At 47.0% G+C, this 22,952-nt stretch overlaps 1 protein-coding gene across 3 annotated transcripts in view; it reads right to left on the reverse strand.

The window, feature by feature from the left end:
- Nucleotides 1-4,639: 4,639 nt before the first annotated feature.
- sntb1 (syntrophin, basic 1) overlaps nucleotides 4,640-22,952 on the reverse strand; it is a 36,997-nt gene continuing 18,684 nt past the window's right edge. For 2 of the 3 annotated variants that reach the window (XM_076041150.1, XM_076041148.1), the window contains exons 4-9: nucleotides 19,414-19,531; nucleotides 19,212-19,301; nucleotides 17,598-17,734; nucleotides 16,049-16,245; nucleotides 9,574-9,800; nucleotides 4,640-6,253 (exon numbers count right to left, since the gene is read on the reverse strand). In XM_076041150.1, coding sequence (XP_075897265.1) covers nucleotides 6,161-6,253; nucleotides 9,574-9,800; nucleotides 16,049-16,245; nucleotides 17,598-17,734; nucleotides 19,212-19,301; nucleotides 19,414-19,531 — 862 coding nt within the window. In that variant the 3' untranslated portion in view covers nucleotides 4,640-6,160. The remainder of the gene's footprint in view (nucleotides 6,254-9,573; nucleotides 9,801-16,048; nucleotides 16,246-17,597; nucleotides 17,735-19,211; nucleotides 19,302-19,413; nucleotides 19,532-22,952) is intronic. The other variant, XM_076041149.1, reaches the window with a different exon arrangement.

Here is a 22,952-nt window from a genome sequence, read left to right on the forward strand (position 1 = left end):
ACAAGTTCTAAACCAGCTTCCGTGTTCGCTGTCCCAAGTGTTTTAAAATATCAACATATTGCCTGTCAGGACTGCACAGAGCAGTTCTAAGCAAGTACGCCAAGCAGATCAAACACTGAACTTGTACCACTGGTTTAAATCAGCTGATCAAGAGTAAACACTACACTATTCAGACACCGCATGTGTGTGTTTTTTGTTTTTTTTTAAAGCAGCACAGCCAGGGGTAATAAAGGGCATGTAAATAGGCTGACCTGACATTTCCTGAGTGCACATTGTTGTGGGAACCGAGCGAGTGCGTCCGTGTGGGAGCGACAGATAATGGAGTCGACAGCTGAGACGGGCACCCGACCGTGCTTCAGAAAATGAGAGGTAAAGGGAAATAATAAGGTGGCGCTCAGAGGTGAAGCTGTGAAAATGTGGACTCCCATCATCATCGTCATCATCAGCTGCTGGAACAACGGGCCGGGCTGGGCTGGAGAATCTCCGCTGAGCAGTGAGTGAGCGCAGGCAAACTGTTACAGGGTGGAAACTTGAATCCAATTTTAAATTCCGGGCGTGTAAAATAATGTTATTTCTCTCTGCGGGTACCTGATGGCTTGATCGCATGGTGTCAGCAGCAGCGATAATTGCACGATGTGAAATAAATAGTTGTGGAAGTTTGTGCTTCCAGGCGCCTGACATCTGCTTTCTGACTGGCGGAGGAAGTTAAAGTTAGAGTAGACAGACGCACGGAACAGGCGGGGAGCCCAGTAACAACCAGGTGCTTGTCTGGGAAACAGTCTGATGGTGAATAAGAAGAAGGAAATGGCTCTCTCTTTTGTTATAGTCAAACCAGCCTTCCTATTGGCTCGTGTCAAACGAGCACGTTGTGCAGCCGAATGGCCAAGTGACTCAGCGAGCAGGGGTCACATCCCATCCGGAGGACCCTGACGCAGGTGGACGCAGGTGGAGCTGACCCCCGAAGCACCCACCACCACCACCACCTGGGTTCACCTAGTGGCCTAGGAAAAATAAATGTCCCCAATGTTCGTCCTTCAAGTCCAAGGGCCATGGTTCTCGACCGGAGAAAGGAGGCTTTCCCTCTCCAGGCCGATGGAGAGTCTCTCCCTCAGGTGGAGGAGATCAAGTATTTAGGGGTGTTCACCAGTGAGGAAAAGATAGAGCCTGAGAACGACAGGTGGATCGGCGCAGTGATGCAGTCATTGTACCGATCTGTCGCGGTGAAGAAGGAGGTGAGCCGACAGCCGAAAGCTCTGGATCTACCGGTCGAGCTACGTTCCTACCCTCACCTACGGTCATGAGCTTTGGCTAATCACCTCCCAGCTGAGGTGGCTCGGGTTACTTCCTGGACGCCTCCCCGGAGAGGTGTTGCATGCATGTCCCACCGGGAGGAGGCCACGAGGAAGAGCAAGGACGCACTGGAGGGCCTGGGAACACCTCGTGGTCCCACCGAGGAGCTGGAGGAGGTGACGGGGGCCAGGGAAGTCTGGGCGCCTCTGTTGAGACTGCTGCCCCCGCAACTCCACTCCGGATACAGTGGCAGAAGATGGATGGATGGATGTTCATCTTGGGATGGAAAAATAAATATTAACAAACAAATAAACAGATAAATACATCGAGAACTGAACACCAACACAGTGCTCTCTGTCCCTCCACCATGTCCAGTTAACACTGATCATAGTTTGGATTTATGAAGTGCTTTTCTCAGCACTCAATGCACTTTACATGAACCCGTGATTCACTCGCTGTGTATCCACAGCTGCCCTGGGAGAGACTGACAGAATAAAAAAAAATGAAAAACTGCCACAACCAAGAGGCATGAAGTTTTCTTTAGAAAGACGTTAAGGAGGTGAAGATTAACTAGCAGGCCTGTGTCGTATGCTGTTGAAACAACACTTTTTTGTGTTACGTTTCATTTAAAAATAATTTTAATATATATTTATATAATTTTTTTTTTTTATTAATTGAAGATGAAAAGCTAAATGAATACACGCGTGTTTGAATATAAATCTATCTTGCTCCAGTCACAAATCACCCAAAACGACTCATCACTCGGAGCTCCATAATGGTAACGAGCCTTCAAGCCTCCAGAATTCGTCCTTTCAATTAGCGTGAATTGGAGTGTGTCTTCCCGTAGTGAGTCACATCCCACTGGGTTTTTACTCGTTTCCTTTCTGAGTGTCTACCGGCGGCAGGAAGCCGTTGTCACACGTCCAGCAGAAAGCCCAGACACACACACACACACACACACACTCTCTCTGATTACACAAGTGTATAATTACATTTGCGTGTTTTGCGCGGCTTCACAACATGATTCACGATTCATGATTCAGACACGGATGTTATTCTACTGCCTTAGTCACACTTTTCACAAAAGAGATCACTAGAGAAGAGAGACAGCGCTTGTGAATGTTCACTGGTGTTGGGGGCAGTGAAAAAAAACAAGAGGGATCTGTTTTTTTTGGGTTTTTTTTGGAGGCAAATGTAGTATTTGTAGTTGCACAACCTGGCCACCAGAGGGCAGCCATCCAGCGATCATAAATTGACTCAACTTCTTCGCCCACTTTCGCCCGGTCGGAAGTAGCTTAAAGGTTCGCTGTAACAGCGAAACACCAAGCTTTTGAAATATCTTACGTCTGCACTCTGACTCGCTTATCCAGGTCGGCAGGAAGTTAGGTGCTAGCTCAGTGCTAGCACTCCAGCCAGGAAGTTTGTTTGTTCTGTCATTTAGTTTGCCAGCTAGCTCGGTGTTAGCCAGGGAGGTAGCTCGTCACCTCGGTCTAGGTTGTCCCGCTCCATCCTGTTTAACAGCTCAGAGCAAACAGGAAATTAAGTTGTCTCTAAGGCGTTCTAAAGGTTCGGGTGACAGATAACGGAGGTGTGTTGAAGCTGTTGAGGGTGACGTTCCACCTAGTGGTGGGGAGGACTGCGTGCAGCGTGTCGTGAGCTTAACCAGCTGCTACTGCATACTTCAAGCCTTCCGTCTTTGCAAAACAGAAAAAACATTTATTTATTTATTTATATTTTATTATATTTATTATTTATAGCATTCGTCAGAGTCAGTAAATCACATGATACTTTTTTTAGCTGTTGGTATTGTTGAGATTGAGTTGAAAGATAGTGAACTGATTGGCTCTGGCTTCAGTCCAGCCTTCACCACATAAAAACGCCAACAGCGTTCACTCTATGGATGTATCAATAAAAACTGGATGCCAGACTGGCAATTTGGTGGCACGGCCATTCTTTCCCAGTGGACACTCGAGGTACTGCAGCCAAAAACTCCATCTGGACTCCCATCAACCTTTGACCCGAAACACCGTTGACTTATTCCCAGCGTGACGTTGTAGCGTCGTACCTGCTGCTGTGTCTCGGCTCCTCCTGATTGGCTGGTGTGCCCCTGGTGAATCATGAGAGTTGCAGAGGCATGATGGGAAGTGACACTACTGCCATATGCTCTATGGGCGGCATAGTGCAGAAGCCAAAGACTTCTGGGCTGTATGCGTTGGCTGAGCAACTCCATTGAAATGAATGGGAGCTGTGTTGGACCCCCGGGAGGGGGGGGGGGCTGGGTGCACTCCTGCCTATAAGACTGCCTCCTCGTATGATTGTACCTATGTGAACAAGTTAGAACACTATTGAGATTACACAGTTGTGTGTATTTTGGATTTTTCTTTTCATTTATTCCCACTTGGTGAAAAAAACAACACAGTTGCAACACAGTTGCTTACTGAGGATGTTTAACTTGCTCCTGACAGTCACCCTGAGCTGGAGGGAGGTGGTGAAAAACACCAAGAGGTGAGAAAACCTGCAGGTGAACACTGCCAGAAGATTTTTTTTGTTGTTGTTGTTGTTGTGCGAAGGCTGCTCATCCCTTAGTGGAGGGAAAGTTGCCATTGTGTTGAGGCGCCTCAATCTCCATCACTCCCACGCTTTCAACACACACACACACACACACACACACACACACACACACGCGCCCTTCCTGTTGAGTCGCTCAGTGAGAAGCTTCTTAAATCAGGAAGCCGGCAATCCGAGCCGGACGGAATACTGAACATTCCTCCGGAACAAACCTCGCAGGTTGCAGCTCTAATAATAATAATAAATCGCAGCACCTTTTTTTTTTTTTTTTTTTTTTTTTTAAAAGCGTAACTGAAAGGTTTGCCACATTTTGAGACCCGCTTCAGAGCACCTCCACGTCCTCCATGTCGTCCACGTCGTCGGATCGCGAGTTGGGAAAGTTGCCTTCGCTTCATATCTACAAAACACGGGATGTTTTTTTCTAAAGCTGCGTACAAAGCAGTGTTGAAAGTGTTTACATGGTGGGTGCTGCACGTGTGTGCGTGGCATGAAGAAGAACGCCTCCGAGCTTGTGATTTAAAAAAGCAAAGCGAAGCCGATGAGAAGAGTCACACCGGTGTCACGACAAAACCAAACTCGCGCTGGTCAGAAAAGTCTGGCACCACCCGGGCGAACGACTCCAGCGTGCTCCATAGTGTTGCTGCTGCCGCCGCCGCCCGGTTTGCTGTCTTATCATTTGGTTTGGCAGGTGATGGTGTTTTTTTTTTTTTAGGTGGGTTTTTAAAATCACGAGTAGTCACAAAGAGAAAGAAAGAACAAATATTCTCACTCCGCAGCCGTCTCGGAGTCATTCATCTTTTACTAGATTGCGCCGCCTCTCTCGTCATCTGAAGGCACAGAAAATGTTTGATGTGCTGCATAGCATCCAGAAAAACAGACAAACAGACAAACGCATAAGAACAGATCAAAATTAGCCGCGCAGGGCTCCCGCAGGACCGAGTTTCAACACTGCTCACCGCTGCGTTCTGTTCTAGTTTTCAACACGGGCGAATCACTCGGTAACCGAATTGGCAAATTGGAGTGAGGTCGTAGAAACGGGCGGTCAGGGAGTCGACGGCGACAGTTGCAGACAGACGTCAAACAGAGTCGAGCTGCTGTTAGCTGCTAGCTCACTATTAGCTTTGCCACAGGGGCTGAAGGAAACATGACCTTTGTTTCAGTGAGTGTTTTTGAAACGAGCCGTTTCCTTCAGCAAAGAGCAAAGATAAATAAACTAGCCGGATGCTAAAATCTCATTCTTAAAAAAAAAAGGGGGGGCAAACAAAGCACATTTCCTTTAAGGCATTTGACTGCATAGCTAATGTGTATTTTAGATATTAGCTCAAATTCTGAAGCTTCCATATTTTCTTAATACCAATGCAAACATAATCAAAATGTACAAATTAAGAGATTTGCAATAATGAGCTGCTAAAACTTTGACAAATTCAACGTGATTTTTTTTTTCTATCTGAGCAACATACTTAAGTTCTTAGATCTTCTTTTAAAAACATTTTCATAAATGTTCCTTTTCAAAAAAAATAGTTTTTGCTTTGCTAATTTCAGACCACTTTTCAAAAAATCAGAGGCCAGCAGAAGTGACCTTATGTTGCTGGGCGGGTCAGTGGAGCGCTGACATTAAGCGAGTCCCGGCCGGGCTTGAGAAGGAGACCAGTGACATTTGGAGATTCAGCAGTCGGTGCCGGCGGGTCACGGCTGCATGATGGACGATCACACGGCTGACGAGACATTTCGGGGCGACGCTAACAAAGACAAATGCATAAAGTTCTTCCACGGAGTCAAGAGTGTCGCCGGGGGGCCGGGGGGAGAAAAAAAAATGACCCAGAGGAATTCGCCGTCCTTTCGGAGCCAACGGGGAATAAATGATGTCATTGGTAAATGGAAGGCAGTTTTGCTTTTTGTTTGTGATTGGATGAAAGCAAATACACCTCGGCCGCGCCGAACAAGTCGAGTCCTTCCAACACTGGGACGTGATACTAATGCCCAACCGCTCCGTCAGATGAGTCCACGTCACCGCTCGCTGGCTTCCAATCCTGGTCTAGATCCAGGTCCAGGTCCAGGTCCAGCCCCCCCCCCCGCAAAAAAAAAAACCCTCGCCAGCCCCAGTGTGGGTTCAGTCAACCACGAGGACGCTTCCATCCCTGATCCCGGAGGAGTTTTTCAATTTTCAATCCTATTTCTGCAGTCAATCGTTAAGAGTTGGAGTCTCGGAATTCCTGAATGGAGGCTACATTCACTCATCTTGGGGCTCCACGACAGGTGGCGCTACTGAGAGCAGAGGGGACCTTCCTTCCCCCGGCCGCCGTCAGGCCAGCAAACCCAGGCGGGAGATCTTGGCCGAGAGGAAGGAGTGCAGGATGAAGACGATGGGCTTTGGACAGGAGTGCAGGTCCAGTTGCTGGAGGAGGGAGAGAGGGGAAGATAAATGAGAAAAAAAGCAAGAGAGTGTATAATTGGGCTGCATTAAATGAGGAAGGTGGGGGGGGGCGGGGGGGGGGGGGGAGTGATTAAAATGTGTGACATCTCATTAGAGCCGACAGGACGGCCGAGACAGGAAGGAGAAAGTCTGTAAAGCCCAGGAAAACAAACTAAAACACTTCCCCAGGAGGAGGGGATTACAGACACACACACACACACACACACACACACACACACACACACACACACACACACACACACGTCCGTTCGTACTTGGACTCACATCCTGGTTTTTCACGTTTAGGCAGATCTGAATTATGAATGAATCCATGCGTAAAGTGTCCAGTCATTGCTTTGATTCTAATTAAAAGGAAACGAAACCGGTCAGCTCAGGTCCAGCAACCTGGTTTCTCTTCCGACAAAAAAAACCCCAAACAATTTCAGCTGACCGCATCTATTTGTTACTGTCCCGAAGTGCCAGTTGAGGACGTTCGTGCCAGGGACACAAACCAGTGCGGCCAGTGTTGAACTAAACTCCTGCCAAAGCCGGTCAGCTGACTGCCCAGTCTGCCCAGTCTGCCCAGTGCTCCAGATGTTTCCCAGGTCGCTCTGGTTCTCCTCCAGCAGCTGAAATGACTGCAGTCAAACTACTGATGTGGGTAGTTTCAGTGCTCTTTGTCAGCGAGTGGCGCAGCCTTAGAGGTTGTGAGTTCGATTCCCACAGCACCGGGCCTGTCTCTCTCTCTCTCTCTCTCTCTCTCTCTCTCTCTCTCTCTCTCTCCCTCTCTCTCTCTCTCTCTCTCTCTCTCTCTCACTCTGTGCGCAGTTAACGTGTTCCTGCTGCGTCTGCCAGGCTTCTCACCTGGCACTCCAGTTTCCCGTCACAGCATAAAGACGAATACGTCCGACCTAATTGGCCGTGGGCGTGAAGGTGAGTGTGATTGGTCGATGGCCTCTCTGTGTTGGTCGGCAATTTATCGTGAGGCTCCGTGTAGCCTTCGTTCACCCTGAGACAGCTGGAATGGACTCCGGCACTCAGCGATGCTGGAGTCCATTTTTCTAATGGTACAAAATGCAGGCATGGATGGACGGAGAGAGGGAGGGAGGGATGGATGGAAGGATACTCTCGCTACCTTGACTGCTGTCAGAATGACAGGCCTGAATACCAGGAAGTGTTTTTCTCCCAGGGAGAGCTCTCTGCGATCGCAGCTTGAACGCACGGCTAACTTCCCTGGAACTCGTTTGACTCTCTGCCAGATTCTGTCCGGCGAGCCCGCCAGACGGCCGGATCTCCTTTTCATTCCGCCACAACTTGCACTTCACAGCAGGTGAATCGCGCGTTCAAACGCTAGCCCTGCGAAGCGACACTTAGCATGCTTAGCTTTCAATTTCTGCTTCTGAACAAGCCCCAAACTCTTTGTTTGGCACTCTCTGTTTCGGAAGAGATAACGCACACAACCGCTTCGACAGAATTAGACGGCGTCCCTCTCCAGCTAATGACCGTAATAGTCGACGCTTTGAAAACGAGGCGCAGCTGATTCCACTTTAGGAAAGAAAAGGGCTGCGCTAATGAGCCGACGGTCGCATCTGCACGACTTTTGTTTTGTTTTATTTTATTTCTCTCTCTCTGTGGCTGAGTTGCGACTCAGAAATGCTACGGACGACCAAATCTGTTCCGCTTCATAGCGTAGATAACGTAATGCCTAGTATGCATAGTATGCATAGTATAGCATAGCACAAGCAAAGGATAGTATGAAGCTCTACAGCAGGGATGTACCTATACCACTTTTTTTTACAGAATGAGTAGAGTACAACTACAGGCATTTCTTTCAGTACTCACCGATACGAGCTGCGTTTCCATTACCCCGAGAATTGCACAAAACCAAAATATCGCAATTAAAAAACTGCAAGCAGAAACACCTAAACTTCAAAAAACCTCTCAAATATCGCTAAAAGGTTTTGACGTTCTCATGGGTCGGTTTTTCAGACGTATCGATATAGAGATATCTCGTACTTTTTTTCTTCTCGCATTTTCACATCACTGGTGACGTGCGGGGTCACGTGACCAGTTCACTTCAAGTGAAATTAGCGCGTTATGTTTGGACGGAGGAGACAGAATTTTTTTTTTTTTTTACAAGGAATCAAAGTGAAAAATATAACAACCATTCTGGACGTCAAACAAACAAAAGCAACAAACGTAATTGTTGTATATCTCGCGGGACGAGATTTCTAAGAGAATTACGGCTTCGCAACCATTTCATGGAAATATCGGCAAATCGCAATTGCACTTTGTCGAAATTTGACGTTCTGTTATTTGAACAATTCTCAGCATGTTTTTCTAGAACACGGGGCGACTGTCGCAAGTTTCACCGCTGCACAAACACGAACGCAACAAAATTGTCATGTACATACACGTAGACTGGTATTGGTGTCGTGGTATCGGCTATTCTTCAAGTGTCCGACCAGGCGATGGAATATTTCATTGCTTACAGTCCCGTCGTTCCGCTGCAGGCAAATCGTCACATTCATGACCGCACAAGAGCGACGCCGTTTACCCAGCGCGTAGTGCGAGAGCCATGCGGAGCAAATGGAGAGAGACGGGCGAGAGAGGCCTCGTCATCTCAGCACTCGTAGCTAAAAATGTAACGCCAAGTCATCTGTGAAACTTTTCGAGCACAACGAAAACAAAAAAAAAACCCCGAACAAACCCCGACGTATTGTGTACTGATTGGAGTGCTATTTCTAGTGAAAGCATGAAGTGCCGCTGATTAGTTGCTGGAGCCCTTCGGCGGCGCCCATAGACTCCCGAGTGAGACGAGTGAAACAGATTAAAAGCCTCACCGGGAGTGACGGGCCGTTCAGAAAACAAACAAGAAAACAAGAAAACAACAACAACAACAAAAAAAAACACTCCGCGGCTTGACGCTGTTTGAGGAAGGTTATTTTGTGATGAAGTGCTGTAATTTTCTCTCTGCTTTTGGCACGCTAACTCGGCACTGTCCGTCAAACGCCGTGTTGCAGGGCCGCCCATTTCCCAAAAGGCCCTGCGGACGGTTTGGTGCAAAAAACAAACAAACAAAAGAAAAACCTTCTTCAATTCATTGCATCGTGAGAAGACCAAAGTAAACTTAAGTGGAGTAAAGTTATCAATAACCCTCCTGACATACACACACACACACACACACACACACACACACACACACACACACACACTGGGTATGATGGGAGAAACATGCATGTGCAGTTCCACACCCAGGCTGAACGGCTGGTTTGAGCTGACGGGGATCCCGATGTACTCACAATCTCGCCCTCCTCGCCGCCAAAGTCCAGCAGCAGCATGCGGATGCCGTCGTCCGAGGACATCCTGAGCCTGTCGAAGGGATAGGACAGCAGGGGGCGCCGCCCCCCGGGGGCATCCTTCTTCTCCTCGTCCTCCCGCGGTCCCAGCAGGGACGGGTCGGCCAGCACCGAGAAGCCCTGCTCGTAGTGGATGACCAGGCGGCACTCCTGGCCCTGGTACAGACAGCCTGGGAGACGGAGGGGAGGACTGAGTGCTTCGGTCAGAAACCACAATTTCCCATTCAAATTCCCATATGGGACTCGATTCACTTTGTGTTATAACAAACGGTCATTTGTTGCCAGTGAACTGAATAGGAACCCCATCTACTTTTCTTTGCAGGGGGCTGCAAACAGAGGGTTAAGCATGCTGCATCCAGAGCTCCAGCAGAGCTTGAAATGCTCCAATCTCCAAAATGATGCAATCTGGTTAAAAAAAAAAAAAAATCATTGACTTTTATTGTCGGCGCAGGTCGACGCACTTTGACGAAGTCAATTATGCTTTTATGGCAGCGACTGGAAGCGGGACTAACGGTTTTTACGAGGCTGTAATTCCTGCACGAGTGTGCAGTTAGTGACACTGTAGTGCCGAGGAACAACCTGCATGTGAAATAAACAAACGAACAACAACAACAACAAAAACCCCACAAAGAACATTGCAGTCCCGCTGCACAAGCTTTGCATTGGCAGGTCAACCTCTGTTTTATAATTACACTGTAATGGACATTTAAGATTCCTTTTTAATAGAAGCTCGGAATTAGAATACGCTGCAGTAATTATCGCTGTGCACAGCAGACACACACTCTACTGTGCTCTAATTTTGCTGTGGAGTTTTCTTCAGAAAGTGGTTTTTCAACAAACACATGCAAAAGTGTTCATGCTTGATCGCACACAAACACTCTTTTCTTCTCTAACTCAGGCGGGAATCATCGTCATCATCATCGTCGTTATTCTACAGTTGTTCTTATTATCAGTCGCTAATTACCAGAATGTATCCCAATGTATCCCACAATCCATGGCTAAAAGCAGTGTACAACCGACGGTCACTAACTAACCCGGCAATGTATCCTATTGTGTATTGCGCTCACGCTGACTCATAGGTTAATGTGGGAATCAGAAACGGTGCACCCATAAGCTACAATGAAGGGCTCAACTCAAATCTCCATAAATGTATATGTACTGTGTAAATATACATTTATTAATTAATATATTTACTACCACCTGCCGACGTTTTAATAATGTGACCGCGTTGACGACACCAAGAGCATCAGAATTAATTTTTTTTCTTTTCCACATTTGGCTAATGAGTTAGCTACATAGCTGGCTGGGGCAGGAGGGAAACAGTGGGTGATTTGGGACAAGAGTTTCCTGCTCGCGCGGCGCCAGTCATCAACAGTGACGACCCCGCGCTGATGGGAGTGCTCAGCGGCTCTGAGAGCACTCTTCACTCGCTGGCCGGCAGCTCCCCGTCCACCGTTTCCCACACGGCAGCAGCGCAGCGCCGCGCCGCTGCCTTTATCCACTTTTCACCGTTTTAGCTTCACTTTGCGCCGCCGTAATGGAAAACGTGTCGGCTCCCCGCGCGCTGTGATTAAGCTGCGTTTAAAATGTCCCTCTTCCTCCTCCCTTTCCCCGCCGCTCCTCTCCGCTCCCTTGGCGGAAGCGTTGTTTCATCTCTCGGCTGCAGTAGTGTAGTCTACAGGTACACGCAGTGTAACGACTAGAAACGGTTCACAATCACCGTACAACCACTAATAATGCTCAAAGATACGTATCAGTGTGTTTTTAACGTTAACTTCCACGTTCACGAATGTGATTAAAAGGATGCTTTACACTCTGATCTGTTTGAGAGGCAGCTATCACTTTAGCGTCGCTTCAGGGCATTGATTTGTGTTTGCACCACGTTTTGCGCTCGATTGCTGAAACTTTATTTTTTTATATCAGTGTGTTAATTATTTTTTATTTTGTGCTCAGTTAATTAAAGCCCAGTTGTAAATGAGTGAAATGAAATGAGTGTAAATGTTGTGTATCTTGTGTTGCTTACAATACATTTACATTTAGACGATAACATAATCAGTCTTATATGTGGATGCAGTAATGCATTACTGAGCATGATGGTGGTTTTTGTTTTGTGTTGTTTTGAAGCAGCAGCAGATGTGTATGAGGTGTGTGTGTGTGTGTGTGTGTGTGTGTGTGTGTGTGTGTGTGTGTGTGTGTGTGTAGGGGGTGGGGGTCAGAGTATATCTACAAGAATAAACTAGACTACACAACTGCTCAACTGTCATCGGCGGCTTGTTGGAAAACTTGTTCTAGCGGCTGATACGGGATCAGCAGGCGCAGCTGAGGGAGGAGGGAGCCGAGCAAAGTGTGTTTGTGCACACGCTACAATGAGAGCATGTGTACAACACCAACAGTGGCAGGAGCCCGTATGCGTTTGTGCCTGACACTCAGAGGCCACTTCGTTAGGCACACCTTGCCACTAGCGGATGCCTGACTGAAAGTGCCAGAGGTGCTGCAGGTTCCGACACGTAGCAGCAGCTACTTCAACGACCGTTGCCATTCTGTGGTCTCCGACTAGCCGATTCTGACCTCTGACCCCTGACCCTTAACACTGACTGGACATTTTTTGTCTGCCCGACAGATATCAATTTGACTTCCAAGGAGCGTTGTGACATGAATCCATAAAAGAGTGTCGAGTTCGATCCCTAAAACCAGCAGAGAAGAGACGTGTCGACACTCCTGCAGGGCAAACATCTGTGGGGGGGGGGGGGGGGGGGGGGGGCAGTTCTTTGTTGTGGACCAGAGTGAAATCTACAAGCTGAAACTTTAGACTTTGACCTGAGAGCCTTGAAAGGAGGAGGGAAGTTTGGGGAAAAACAAGTCGAAAACAAGAGGAAAGTGAAACTAAGAGGTCACTGGAGAACAGAATCTCTTATTTCACTGTTTGTTTGGTGGTTTGTTTTTTTGGGGGGGTTGGGGGGCATCGGGTCGGTATTTCTAAGCGTCCAATCGCTCTCCGGCGTGGCATCGGGTCGCAGGGTTGGTTTTGCTGCGCAGCCACTGCGGCGGAACTGCTCTTAAAAAGTCATTAAGCTGTTTACCTGCTCATTAGGAAGAGCCGCTCCGGCCCCCACAGACAATTTAGCAACCATGACAGGTGTCACCTCTGACAGGACACTTAATGAGACGGCCTGCAGGTGTGCGAGGACTCGCACAAGTCAAGTTGGCGTCTGAAAAAAACTCAGGACGGCTCAAAGACGACGAGGAGCTAAACAACAGAAAAACTACGAGTTGGCCTGAACTTTGGGTGATTTGAGCTTTAAATATATATTTTTTGGAAACAACCTTCATATCTGCTAAATAATTCACCAGTGGCAAATTTGGGCTGTTGTCAATGTGACGCGATGTGAATTTTTAACACGGTAATGACAAAAGTAGTGATCAAAAAAAGAAGCTAATGAACTCTTGATGAATGGAAATTGTTGGTTTTCCCACATGAAATCTGGCTCCTGACTCAAACTTTCGACAGAACTCTCCAATAAATCCTCCGCACGCATCACATCATAACGGGAACAAATGACCAAATATTGGACGGTATTAATGAAATTAATGAATCGTTTTCCTCCTTAAAATTCCTAATGAGACGGGCCTGACTGAGCGACTCGGTGATGGAGGGCCCGATCGTCAGCAGCCCTGACGGCGCCGAGCATCGGGTTGACTGATCGGGAGGGAGGAGCTGCCAAGGTCGGCGCCGCCGCCGCCGCCGCCGCTGAGAAACGAGCGAAGGCACCCCGTCAGCTGCCGCGTCACAGCAAAAATCAAAAATAGATCACTGAGCCGCGCTGATCAACGCTTGGATGCGGTTCAGACGCTGCAGCTGCCCAGCCGATCTGTGAGAAACGAGGTTTGGACGCCTCCTGCGGAGTCCCGGCGACTCAAACCTGCGTAGGTGTTGGAGAGGTGGACTCCACGTTCCAAAAGTCTCCCTTCATCCCTCCTGTGAGTTTCAACATCATCCAAGCGAACCTGCGGCGGGACTGAACTCGGACCGCCGACCCACTCTGACCTCCAGCGGCGGCCTTTGTTTCTTCGTAGCTTCCTGGTTTTCTTCTTCGTTGGTTTCTCAGAACAGCGGCTTGGATCAGTCACCAAGTCGCCCCCTCCCACGAGATCCAACACAGCTCCCAACATGGCTTGACTTTGTCATTATACGGCTGGTGGAGCATGTAACAGTGGTGTCACTTCCCATCATGCCTCTGCAACTCCCATGATGCATCCCCATGATACATCAGGACGCATCCGCCACGCAGCAGGTACGAACGACGCCATGATGTCACGCTAGGAATAAATTATTTTCTGCCAATTACTTGACATTGCTAATTTTTTTTTTGAAAGACTGAAAGTCCAGGACTTAAAAAATCTACTATAGAAAGATTTATTATGAAATGGTCATCCTGTCAGCCGTTTAAACAGCCGTTTATTTGCCTGCAGTACCTTGAGTGGCCACTGGGAAAATAAAAAATAAATTAAAAAAAAATTTAAAAAAATGGTTGTGCCACCATATATCCAGTCTGGTATCAGTTCTGATAATACATATTATATAACTTCGCCAGCCGCCCTCAGCTCTCCTACCTCCTGCATCTTTACCGAAAGAGAGGCCAACTGCTTATTAAATCAGTGCAAACCGAGACTCACATTTAAAACACTCGCTGCAGGACGCCGTCGAGATGGATGAGCAGATTCTGAGCCCAGCGTTCCAAATTCCGAGCGAGCCAGCAGCCAGCGAGGTCATTGGCCTGCAGCTGAAACAGTGATCCCGTGACGGACGAGCGGAGGTCGGGATCAGAATCGTCGCCACCGGTGATTTTGCTATTGCAGCTTTAAGTGGCTTTAACTTGGCCTCGCTGCCACTTAGAGAATCCAGACTTTTGATCCGGCGCCTCGGAAGTGATGCAATCCAGTGGGAGCAGAGCGTTTGCACCTGGATGAGGCGGAGCGGGGACCAGTTTTGAAGGGATCTGCTGGGAGTTTCGAGGCTTAAAGGGAGCAGGAGGAGGATCGGAGTCGTTCACACTTAGACACGTGATTTCTTTTCTGTTCTTTTTTGTTTTTAATGAGCCGAGGCAGAGGCAGACCTTGATTTGGCAGAGAGTGGGGGCTCCTGGGAGGTGTGTGTGTGTGTGTGTGTTGGCTACGGGGAGGAGATCACTTCCCAGGACAGTTTGTGCTTGGAAAAAGGAGGGAAGCGGAGGGAGCAGAGCAGAATCTGCTGGAATTCCCTGGATGTCTAATACTCGGAGCCAAACATTACGTGCGCCCACGTGCGCGCACACACACACGCACACGCACACACACACTAGAATAGCATTCCTTTCTATAAATAGCCTGCAGCTTTGTCCACATCTTCCATATGGCTGTCAAATTATCTCTCCAACGCTCGTCTATCTCCCAGCATGCACGTGTGTGTGTGTGTGTTATTTTTTTAACGCACTGGATTCAGACTTTATTTCTGGCTCTTCAGACCCCAGGCTCTACTTACCCTCGCAGCCTGTTAAATCTCTCTGGGTTTCTTGGTCCCCCCCTCCACCTCCCTTCCCTTCACAGCGAGCCTCAACACGTTTCGGAAGCTTCACAGCACAGTGACCCGCGCTGCTGCTGCAGCACAGCATGGAGGTGCGTGTATGTGTGTGTGTCACGCATGTTTTTCGATAAGTGTTCTTTCAAGAAATCTTATTGATTTCTTGAAACTTTATTGATATGCATTTTGAAGGAATGGCAATGCGCGAAGGCCGGTTCTCACTGTAAGACCGTGAATACAGTCGCTCCCGGTGCAACACATTGCAAAGTAACTGCGTCTGTATTTCAATACCTCAACAATACAGCATTCGGTGTTGCTGTAAATGTGTGTTTGTGTCTCGCTCTGGGGACATTGTGACTCCAGTATCTAACTTATCAGGTTAGCAAACACACAGCGCTGCACTGAGCAAAGGTCAAACTCAATGCAAAGACAAGCGTCGTCAAATCATTGCATTCAGTTTATATGCTTTCAGAATGTGCATCTAGAAGACACCGTGGTACTATTTGTGGGTTACTCAACTCCACATGTTGTGTGTGTGTGTGTGTGTGTGTGTCGTGGGGGGGCAGATAAAACACTGGAATCAAGTGGTCGTCAATGTGTGTGTGTGTGCGCATGGTGGGAGAGGGAGCTTATGGTCAATGTACTGAACAGTCTCACACCTTTCAAGCTCCTTTGAGTCACACAAAATAAGCTTCCCCCTGGTTTCGCTTCAAAGTTTGAGCTGCTTTGCGCTGACGCAGCAAATGGGCACCTCGCACGGACAAACTGGGGTTGACTTTGAATCTCCCTCTAATCTGAAGGCAGCGTTTCTCCCTGTGAGGTTGTGTTTGTGTGTGTGTGTGTATGGGCGACAGGACTCACTGGTTGTGACCTCTTTGATCATCTCGGCCGAGGCGTGACACCCGTTGACTATGTGTCTGGTCCACATGGACAGGTCTTTGGTGGTCTCGGCCCGGAACAGGTGTGTCTCGATGCCGAGTCGCGTGCCGGTCCTAGTGGCAAAGAAGAGCTCGGTGCCGGAGCGGGGCGACCCTCGGTCGGGACCCGACTGGACCAGACTGGATTAGAACACAAGAGACACAAGAGGGAGGGGATTATTATTGTAGTGCTGGGTGCAGGGGTGTCAAACTCAAACACACAATGAGACCAAAGTGTAAAACTTGGACAAAGTCACCAAAGCCAACTTTGATATTTATTGGAAAAATCTTCCTCGAGATAGAACAATGAACCTTTTCATATGGACCCAAACAAGTTTTGCTTCAACCTGAATATGGAACAAGCAAAGCTTAATACTATACAATCAATAACTTCATATTGCACACATGCAAAATCGAATTTCAAATAAAAAAAACCCATCAAAAAAAAAAAAAATTGTAATAATACATTTAATATTAAAATTACAACACTAAACCAATTAAGTCATAATATCATCTTTCAATGAACGTCCTGTCCTGATTGACGGGCCAAATACCAGCAGAGCATTCTGGGATTTGTAGTATTAGTGGCACATGTGCTGTATCTCTGCTCTAGTAGTGATTGTGTATCGCCTCGCAGGAAAATTTGGTCCGCTGGCCAGAGTTTGACACCTGTGGGCCAGATAAAGAAAAAAAAAAGTCTTGAAAGAAAGATAAGAAATAAAAGTCGTTGTGGATTTGTTTTCGGTAATTGCAAATAGATTGCGTCGAGGAGTTTCGAAACAGCATCAACAACAACAGAAAACAAATCCTCAGACTTATTTCTAAGTTTCAGACATAAGTTGTTTGGACTGTCACCAAACGGCTGCCGCCCGCCGATGAGATCATCAGTGTGTCAGCGTGAAGAAATGAGACGTTTTGAGTTTCCACAGACGGACACCAACTAGTGACATGAATGAAAGTGAAGAGAGCCTCGCTTGCTGCTGCACTGAGGGTGGAAACAGGAAAACCAGCAGAAATATGAAGGGCAGCTGTGGAGCGGTGAGACGAGATCTGGTCAGAGAGTCTAAACCAACTGGAGAGTTTGCTCGTGACACTCGGCGCTGCTCGTGGAGTGTCAGTTTTCTATTGTAGTTGTTTTTTTTGGAACTGCATCAAAAAAACACCAGGTGATGTGAGCATAAAAACTTTTTCATAATGATGAACCTCTTTGGGTTTCCAAAGTGCCTCATTTCAAGGTTAATGGAATCCCAAGGCAAAACATCCAGAATCACAACACGGTTGTTGTAGTTAAGATGCTCTAATGCACCTACGTCTAGAATAAAAGTCTGTAATGGTGCAATGAATCATGACTTAAAAAAATAAAATAAAAATAAAATAAATGAAATAATAAAAACACTATGTGTTGTTCACCACCATGACCAGCGCTGCTGGGAAACACCTGGCAACGTTCCAAACTAGTTGTTGGGTTGTGCGACATTGATGTGCACAGCTACCGTGTGGCCAGCAGGGGGTAGGTGGAGGTGGGGTTCTGCCAGCCGTCCTTCCCCCTGGGCAGGCTGTCGAACAGCAGCAGGTCTTTCTCCGTCAGCATCAGCAGCACCGGCTTCCAGCTCTGCTTCTCGCTCTCCGTCTGCAGCAAGAGAGGGGGTCGGGTTAGGGGTCGGGTTAGGGGTCGGGTTAGGAGTGCGGTGTCAAGAGGTGTCACTTTAAAAATGGTATTCTTAAATAAGCAAATGCTTCTTCCTACTCATTTGTCATCACTATCAAACTTGTTATCTTGACATTATTCAAATTGTTCTTGACTGTTTCAAATGTTTTCATTTGTTCTTTTTTTGTCGGGTATCTATATTTGTATTGTTCACAGATATTTGAAATAAAGCGCACATTCTTCCTAGACCAACTCAATCAATCGATCAACTTTTATTTGCACAGCGCTAAATCACATCCAAAAACGCAACTACGGACAAGTCCAGATTTGAAGTTGGATGTTTGGGTTGAGTTTAAGCAAATCAAAGACAGTCGACGAAGAAAAAAAACGGACACATTCCTCTGACGTTTCCTCGGCGGTTTGGAGAATCAGACCGTCTGTGACGCTGACGGGCGCTGCAGACTGAACCACGGCGACCTCCTGCTCCAAAAACCAGCAGCAAACACCGGCCCGTCTCAGCTCTTCCCACTGTTCCTCTCTGTCATGCTTCACTGTAGTGTACCACCACCACCCCTCCCCGCCTCCCTCTGAAACTCATCCCGCTGGTGACGCCACTGCGGTTTCCTCTCTGGGAAAAAATGCAGATTTACAGTCGGGCTTGAACACATCACGCATGCAGCAGGATTATGAAAGGAAAAGGTGCCTGATGTTTCACAATGTCCCCCTCACTCAACTATTCTTAGTGATCAACCCCCCTTCAAAACACACACTGTTAATCTCTCCACATAGGGCACGCGCACACACACACACACACACACACACACACACACACACACACCCAAGCACGTGCACGGCGGTATTTCATTTTACAATTCTCCATAACTGTTCTCATTAGGAGAGCTTATCTGCAACCCAGCCACGGAATCCTAAGCCGCCTTTTGAAGTTGCGCCTCAGCCAATCACATTGTGGGATTTGCGGGGTCAAGGGTCAGCCTTTTAACATGACGGCGATATGTTGCCAAGGAACAGTATTGTACAGCAACTCTCTGGATTAACCACGGGCAGATTTGTGGGGGCCGACATTAGACAGGTGTGTGTGTGTGTGTGTGTGTGTGTGTTTGTATGGCGGGGATGGTTGGGTGGGTGGAGGCATTATTTATGTATATACATCTGATCCTCATATGAATTTCAATGGTGAAATGCTTAGAACGTGCAGAAAATATGCGCAGCGCAAAAGAACAAACAAACAAACAAACAACGATAAAAATAATGCACATGTGCAACCAGGAAGCAGGTGGCCGGGTTCCGTGCGCACGTGCAAAATTCTGACAGTGCACGAGCTCAGCAGCGGAGCAGCTTCTTGTCTGGAGGCACCGGCACATCACCATCACATCAATAGCTGGACGTTTAGTAGCATTTAAAACTGACGGTACACACACACACACACACACACACACACCTTGCCTGCCAGCCACCCCAGGTGTCGGATCTCCTTGCTGCCAGAGATGCCGGTCCTGGCTGTGTTCTGCCGCAGCTCGGCCAGCGCCCCCTGCAGGAGAGGAGGTGATCGATCAGGATGCTGGACTCCCAAACAAGAGCCCGACAGCACCCGCGCAGAGTAGGGGCTCGTCTGAACGAGGGAAGCGGCGAGGAGAACGGACCTGCGCCAGCGCGGTGGCCACGGCGTGCAGGGAGGAGAACCAGCAGAGGGCGCCGGGCCGGTCGGGGCAGCGCAGCACCACCGTGTGCCGGGTGTCTGGGGAGTGCAGCTCCACTTGTCTGAGGGAGGAGATAAGAAAACTTTTAACCTCTCCGTTATCGCCGGACGGCTGCCAGGACTTTTATTCTGCGCAGCCCTTGATGAATAAGTTCCTTTTGAATATTGAAAATACACTGCCGGCCTTATCAGGCAGAGCCAGTTCCACTGAATTAAATCTGAACTCGTGGGGTTTTTTTTTTTTTTCTTCCCTGAGGCAGAATGCCACCATTTTCATTCTTATTATTTCAGCTCTCCAGCTTCAACGGACGCTCATTTCTGTCGCATCTGCTTGGAAATCGGAGCTCAGAATGATAAAGTCAAATGCGTTGAAATGTGAGTCGATTCAAATCAGTGGAAGAAAAAAAACAAAACAAAAAAAAAACGAGACAAAACAAGAATGAAAATTTCCGGAGCGTCCTCGGCAGGCTGCGTGACACAATGCCGTCTCCCACCACATTTCCATAACTAATCTCCTTACATCATATGGGAATAGCGGAGAGCTGGGGAGAGATGCATCGACCCGCTCTCGCCCAGCCGCTCTGTGATTGAGTGCTCAGCAATGTGAATTTTAAAAAGGCCGCTGTTGGAGCACGAAGCTGAGCACTTCACACAGCAGCAGCAGCAGCAGCAGCAGTGACAGCAGCAGCAGCAGTGACAGCCAGTCTCCATCTCTATAGTGACAACGATGGAATATATGCAAAGATGCTCAAGGGGAAAAGTTACCGTTAGTTTGACAACGACATGCTATAAATTACATTTTGTGATTAGATATATGGTCTCTATTTATTTAAGTAATTAGTTGTGACTTCAAAGGTTCAGCAGGTGTCTTCAGTCTGAAACCATGCAGAGTTCTGGGCACTGAATTGGGAACAAAACGGCCCTGGTGTCACGTCTTTGATATGCGTTGCTAATCATTTTAGTCGCCTTCACGCACCAGTAGGATGCATTTTGTGTATGCATCTGGAGAACAGCCTAACAAAGAGAAAGGCACCAAACCCTTGTTAGGTTGTGTGTGTGTGTGTGACAAGCACATCAGGCCAAAAAGGCAACTCTAAATTGTCCTTCTTCCACAATTCAAAGAGAAGAAGGATGGAGTCTGACCTCACCGTCTCACTGTGAACGCCACCCACTCTTACGAAATCTCTCGTTCGGTCACGTCGTTTTTGACTGAAAACGATTAAGATGGAATTCATGAGTACCTCCAAGGCTCCTCAAAGTTAAACTATTCGTGATCCAGGGAGTGTTCAACGTCGTTAACCGCTGGAGAGAGATGCAACATTCCAAAGCGCTCGTCCACCTGCGCTATTTTTCACATAAAGTCCTTGCAGGGCAAATCCAGACATGTTCTTTGTACATCCGAGATTCAGGGTCCAACTTATACAACCAAAATGCAAATGTATTCCAGTGCAGCGCTTGTGTTAACAGCGCTGCATTGTCCAGGAACTCCGTGCAGCTTGAAACAGAATCCACTACAATAACAAGGCGGTTTCTGAACTGGGTATACACACAGCTTCCTTCACACCAGGGAGCGGGAGGAGTCCCAGTGGACGTGATGAATCAGCTCCAGGTGTTTCTCCACATTCAAACTACAAGGGCAACAGGGACGCCGGTTATCAGACAGGACAGAGACGGAAGACTGATGGGGGGGGGGAGTTGGGGGTTGGAGTGTGGGGGTGTTGGGGCAGATGTGCGTTTTATGAGTGATCTTCTTTAGGGCTTCCTAGTAAATGCACCAAGATTTATCAGCCACATTTTGAATATAAAAGGGAGTAAGTGGCGCACTGCATACATCACACGCCGCATTAATATGGACGCTGACGCTGACTGGGTGACCGCTAGATGGAACCCAACACATGAAATGATTCAAGTCTGCTGCTGTCAACATCAATCTCCCACCAGGACGAGAGGTAGTGTCTGTGTAGGCTCACACTTTGTCTGTGCACGTACATATATGGACAGGTAGGTGTGTGTGTGTGTGCACGTATATATACATGTATGTATATATGAATATATCTATATGTACATATACATATATATATGTGTATGTAAGTGTATATATATGTGTATATATGTATACATGTATATATATACTGCATTACTGTATATACACATATACAGTATATACATATACATATATATATGTATATATATACATACATGTACATACATATATATGTACATACATACATACGTACATATACATGTATGTACATATATATGTACGTACATATATATGTACATACATGTATATGTACGTATGTATGTATGTATGTATGTATGTATATATATATATATATACATATATGTATATACTGTATATGTGTATATACAGTAATGCAGTATATATATACATGTATACATATATACACATATAAATACACTTATATACACATATATATATGTATATGTACATATAGATATATTTATATATACACATACATATATATATACATATACATATATTTCTATGTCTATATATGTATATACATGTTTTTTTTAGAATATATATCCAAGCATGCCTTGCCATTGTAGTCTAAATCTTTATTTTTTATTTTTTTAAGTTTATGACAAACCAGCTCTAAAACAACGCAAACCTAAACTTGTTAGTGTTTGTGTTTTCCCCCACCGTACCCACAAAGGCAGCTGATTGGCTGATCAAAGTTGGCCAGATGGATGATTTGATTGTGGAAATTTTTATCGCTGACTGTTTTGTAGCGTTGTTTGTTGATAAACCATCCGAAAAATAGCTCAACAAATAGTAGAGTTAACCCCGTTGATCAGTTTAAATCTTTCATCCCACAGTGCACGTCTAATTCTAGATGGTGACTTCATGTGGAAAACACGTTCCGGCGCACACATGCTACCAAGAGAGCTGTTGCTTTGACACAGAGCCTAGTCAGACTTCTTAGCGGAGCAGGTCTCCTGTCACCGTCTTCTTGGAGCACATCATTTCAGGCTGGTGTTTTTGTTATGAATAATTAGGTTGTGGTTTGTAATTAATGAGCTCAAAACCAGTTACCATCAACACTTTTGCTGTACGTGTCCTATGTGACGAAGCCGAGCCTCGTCCTCCAGTGTTCCTACAGGCTCATCTATGGGAAGGGATGTGTAATGTATTTTTAATGCCAACATCCCCCCCTCACAAGCGCACAATCTTTGAGATTCCATAACTTCTGTGATTCGGCAACAGCATTAAACTTTCACTGAGAGTCTGTGTCCTCTTGGAATCCTTTATTCTTGTCCTCAGGTTAGATGCAGCAGCAGCAGCAACAGGCGGCGTTACAATGCTGACTGAGGCGTCGCGCCACCGGATTGTTCACCCCCAACTAACTGCTTTTGCACCGCTTTCCTTTCACTTCAGCCAGGAATTATTTTTGCAAGACGGAGGAACGGCAAACTTACCCTTCAGCGGGGTTAAGAAATAATAATAATACCCCCCCA

The sequence above is a fragment of the Nelusetta ayraudi genome, unplaced genomic scaffold, assembly GCF_046127955.1.
Source record: "Nelusetta ayraudi isolate G7.1 ecotype Tasmania unplaced genomic scaffold, CSIRO-AGI_Nayr_v1 ptg000063l, whole genome shotgun sequence".
NCBI lineage: Eukaryota > Metazoa > Chordata > Actinopteri > Tetraodontiformes > Monacanthidae > Nelusetta > Nelusetta ayraudi.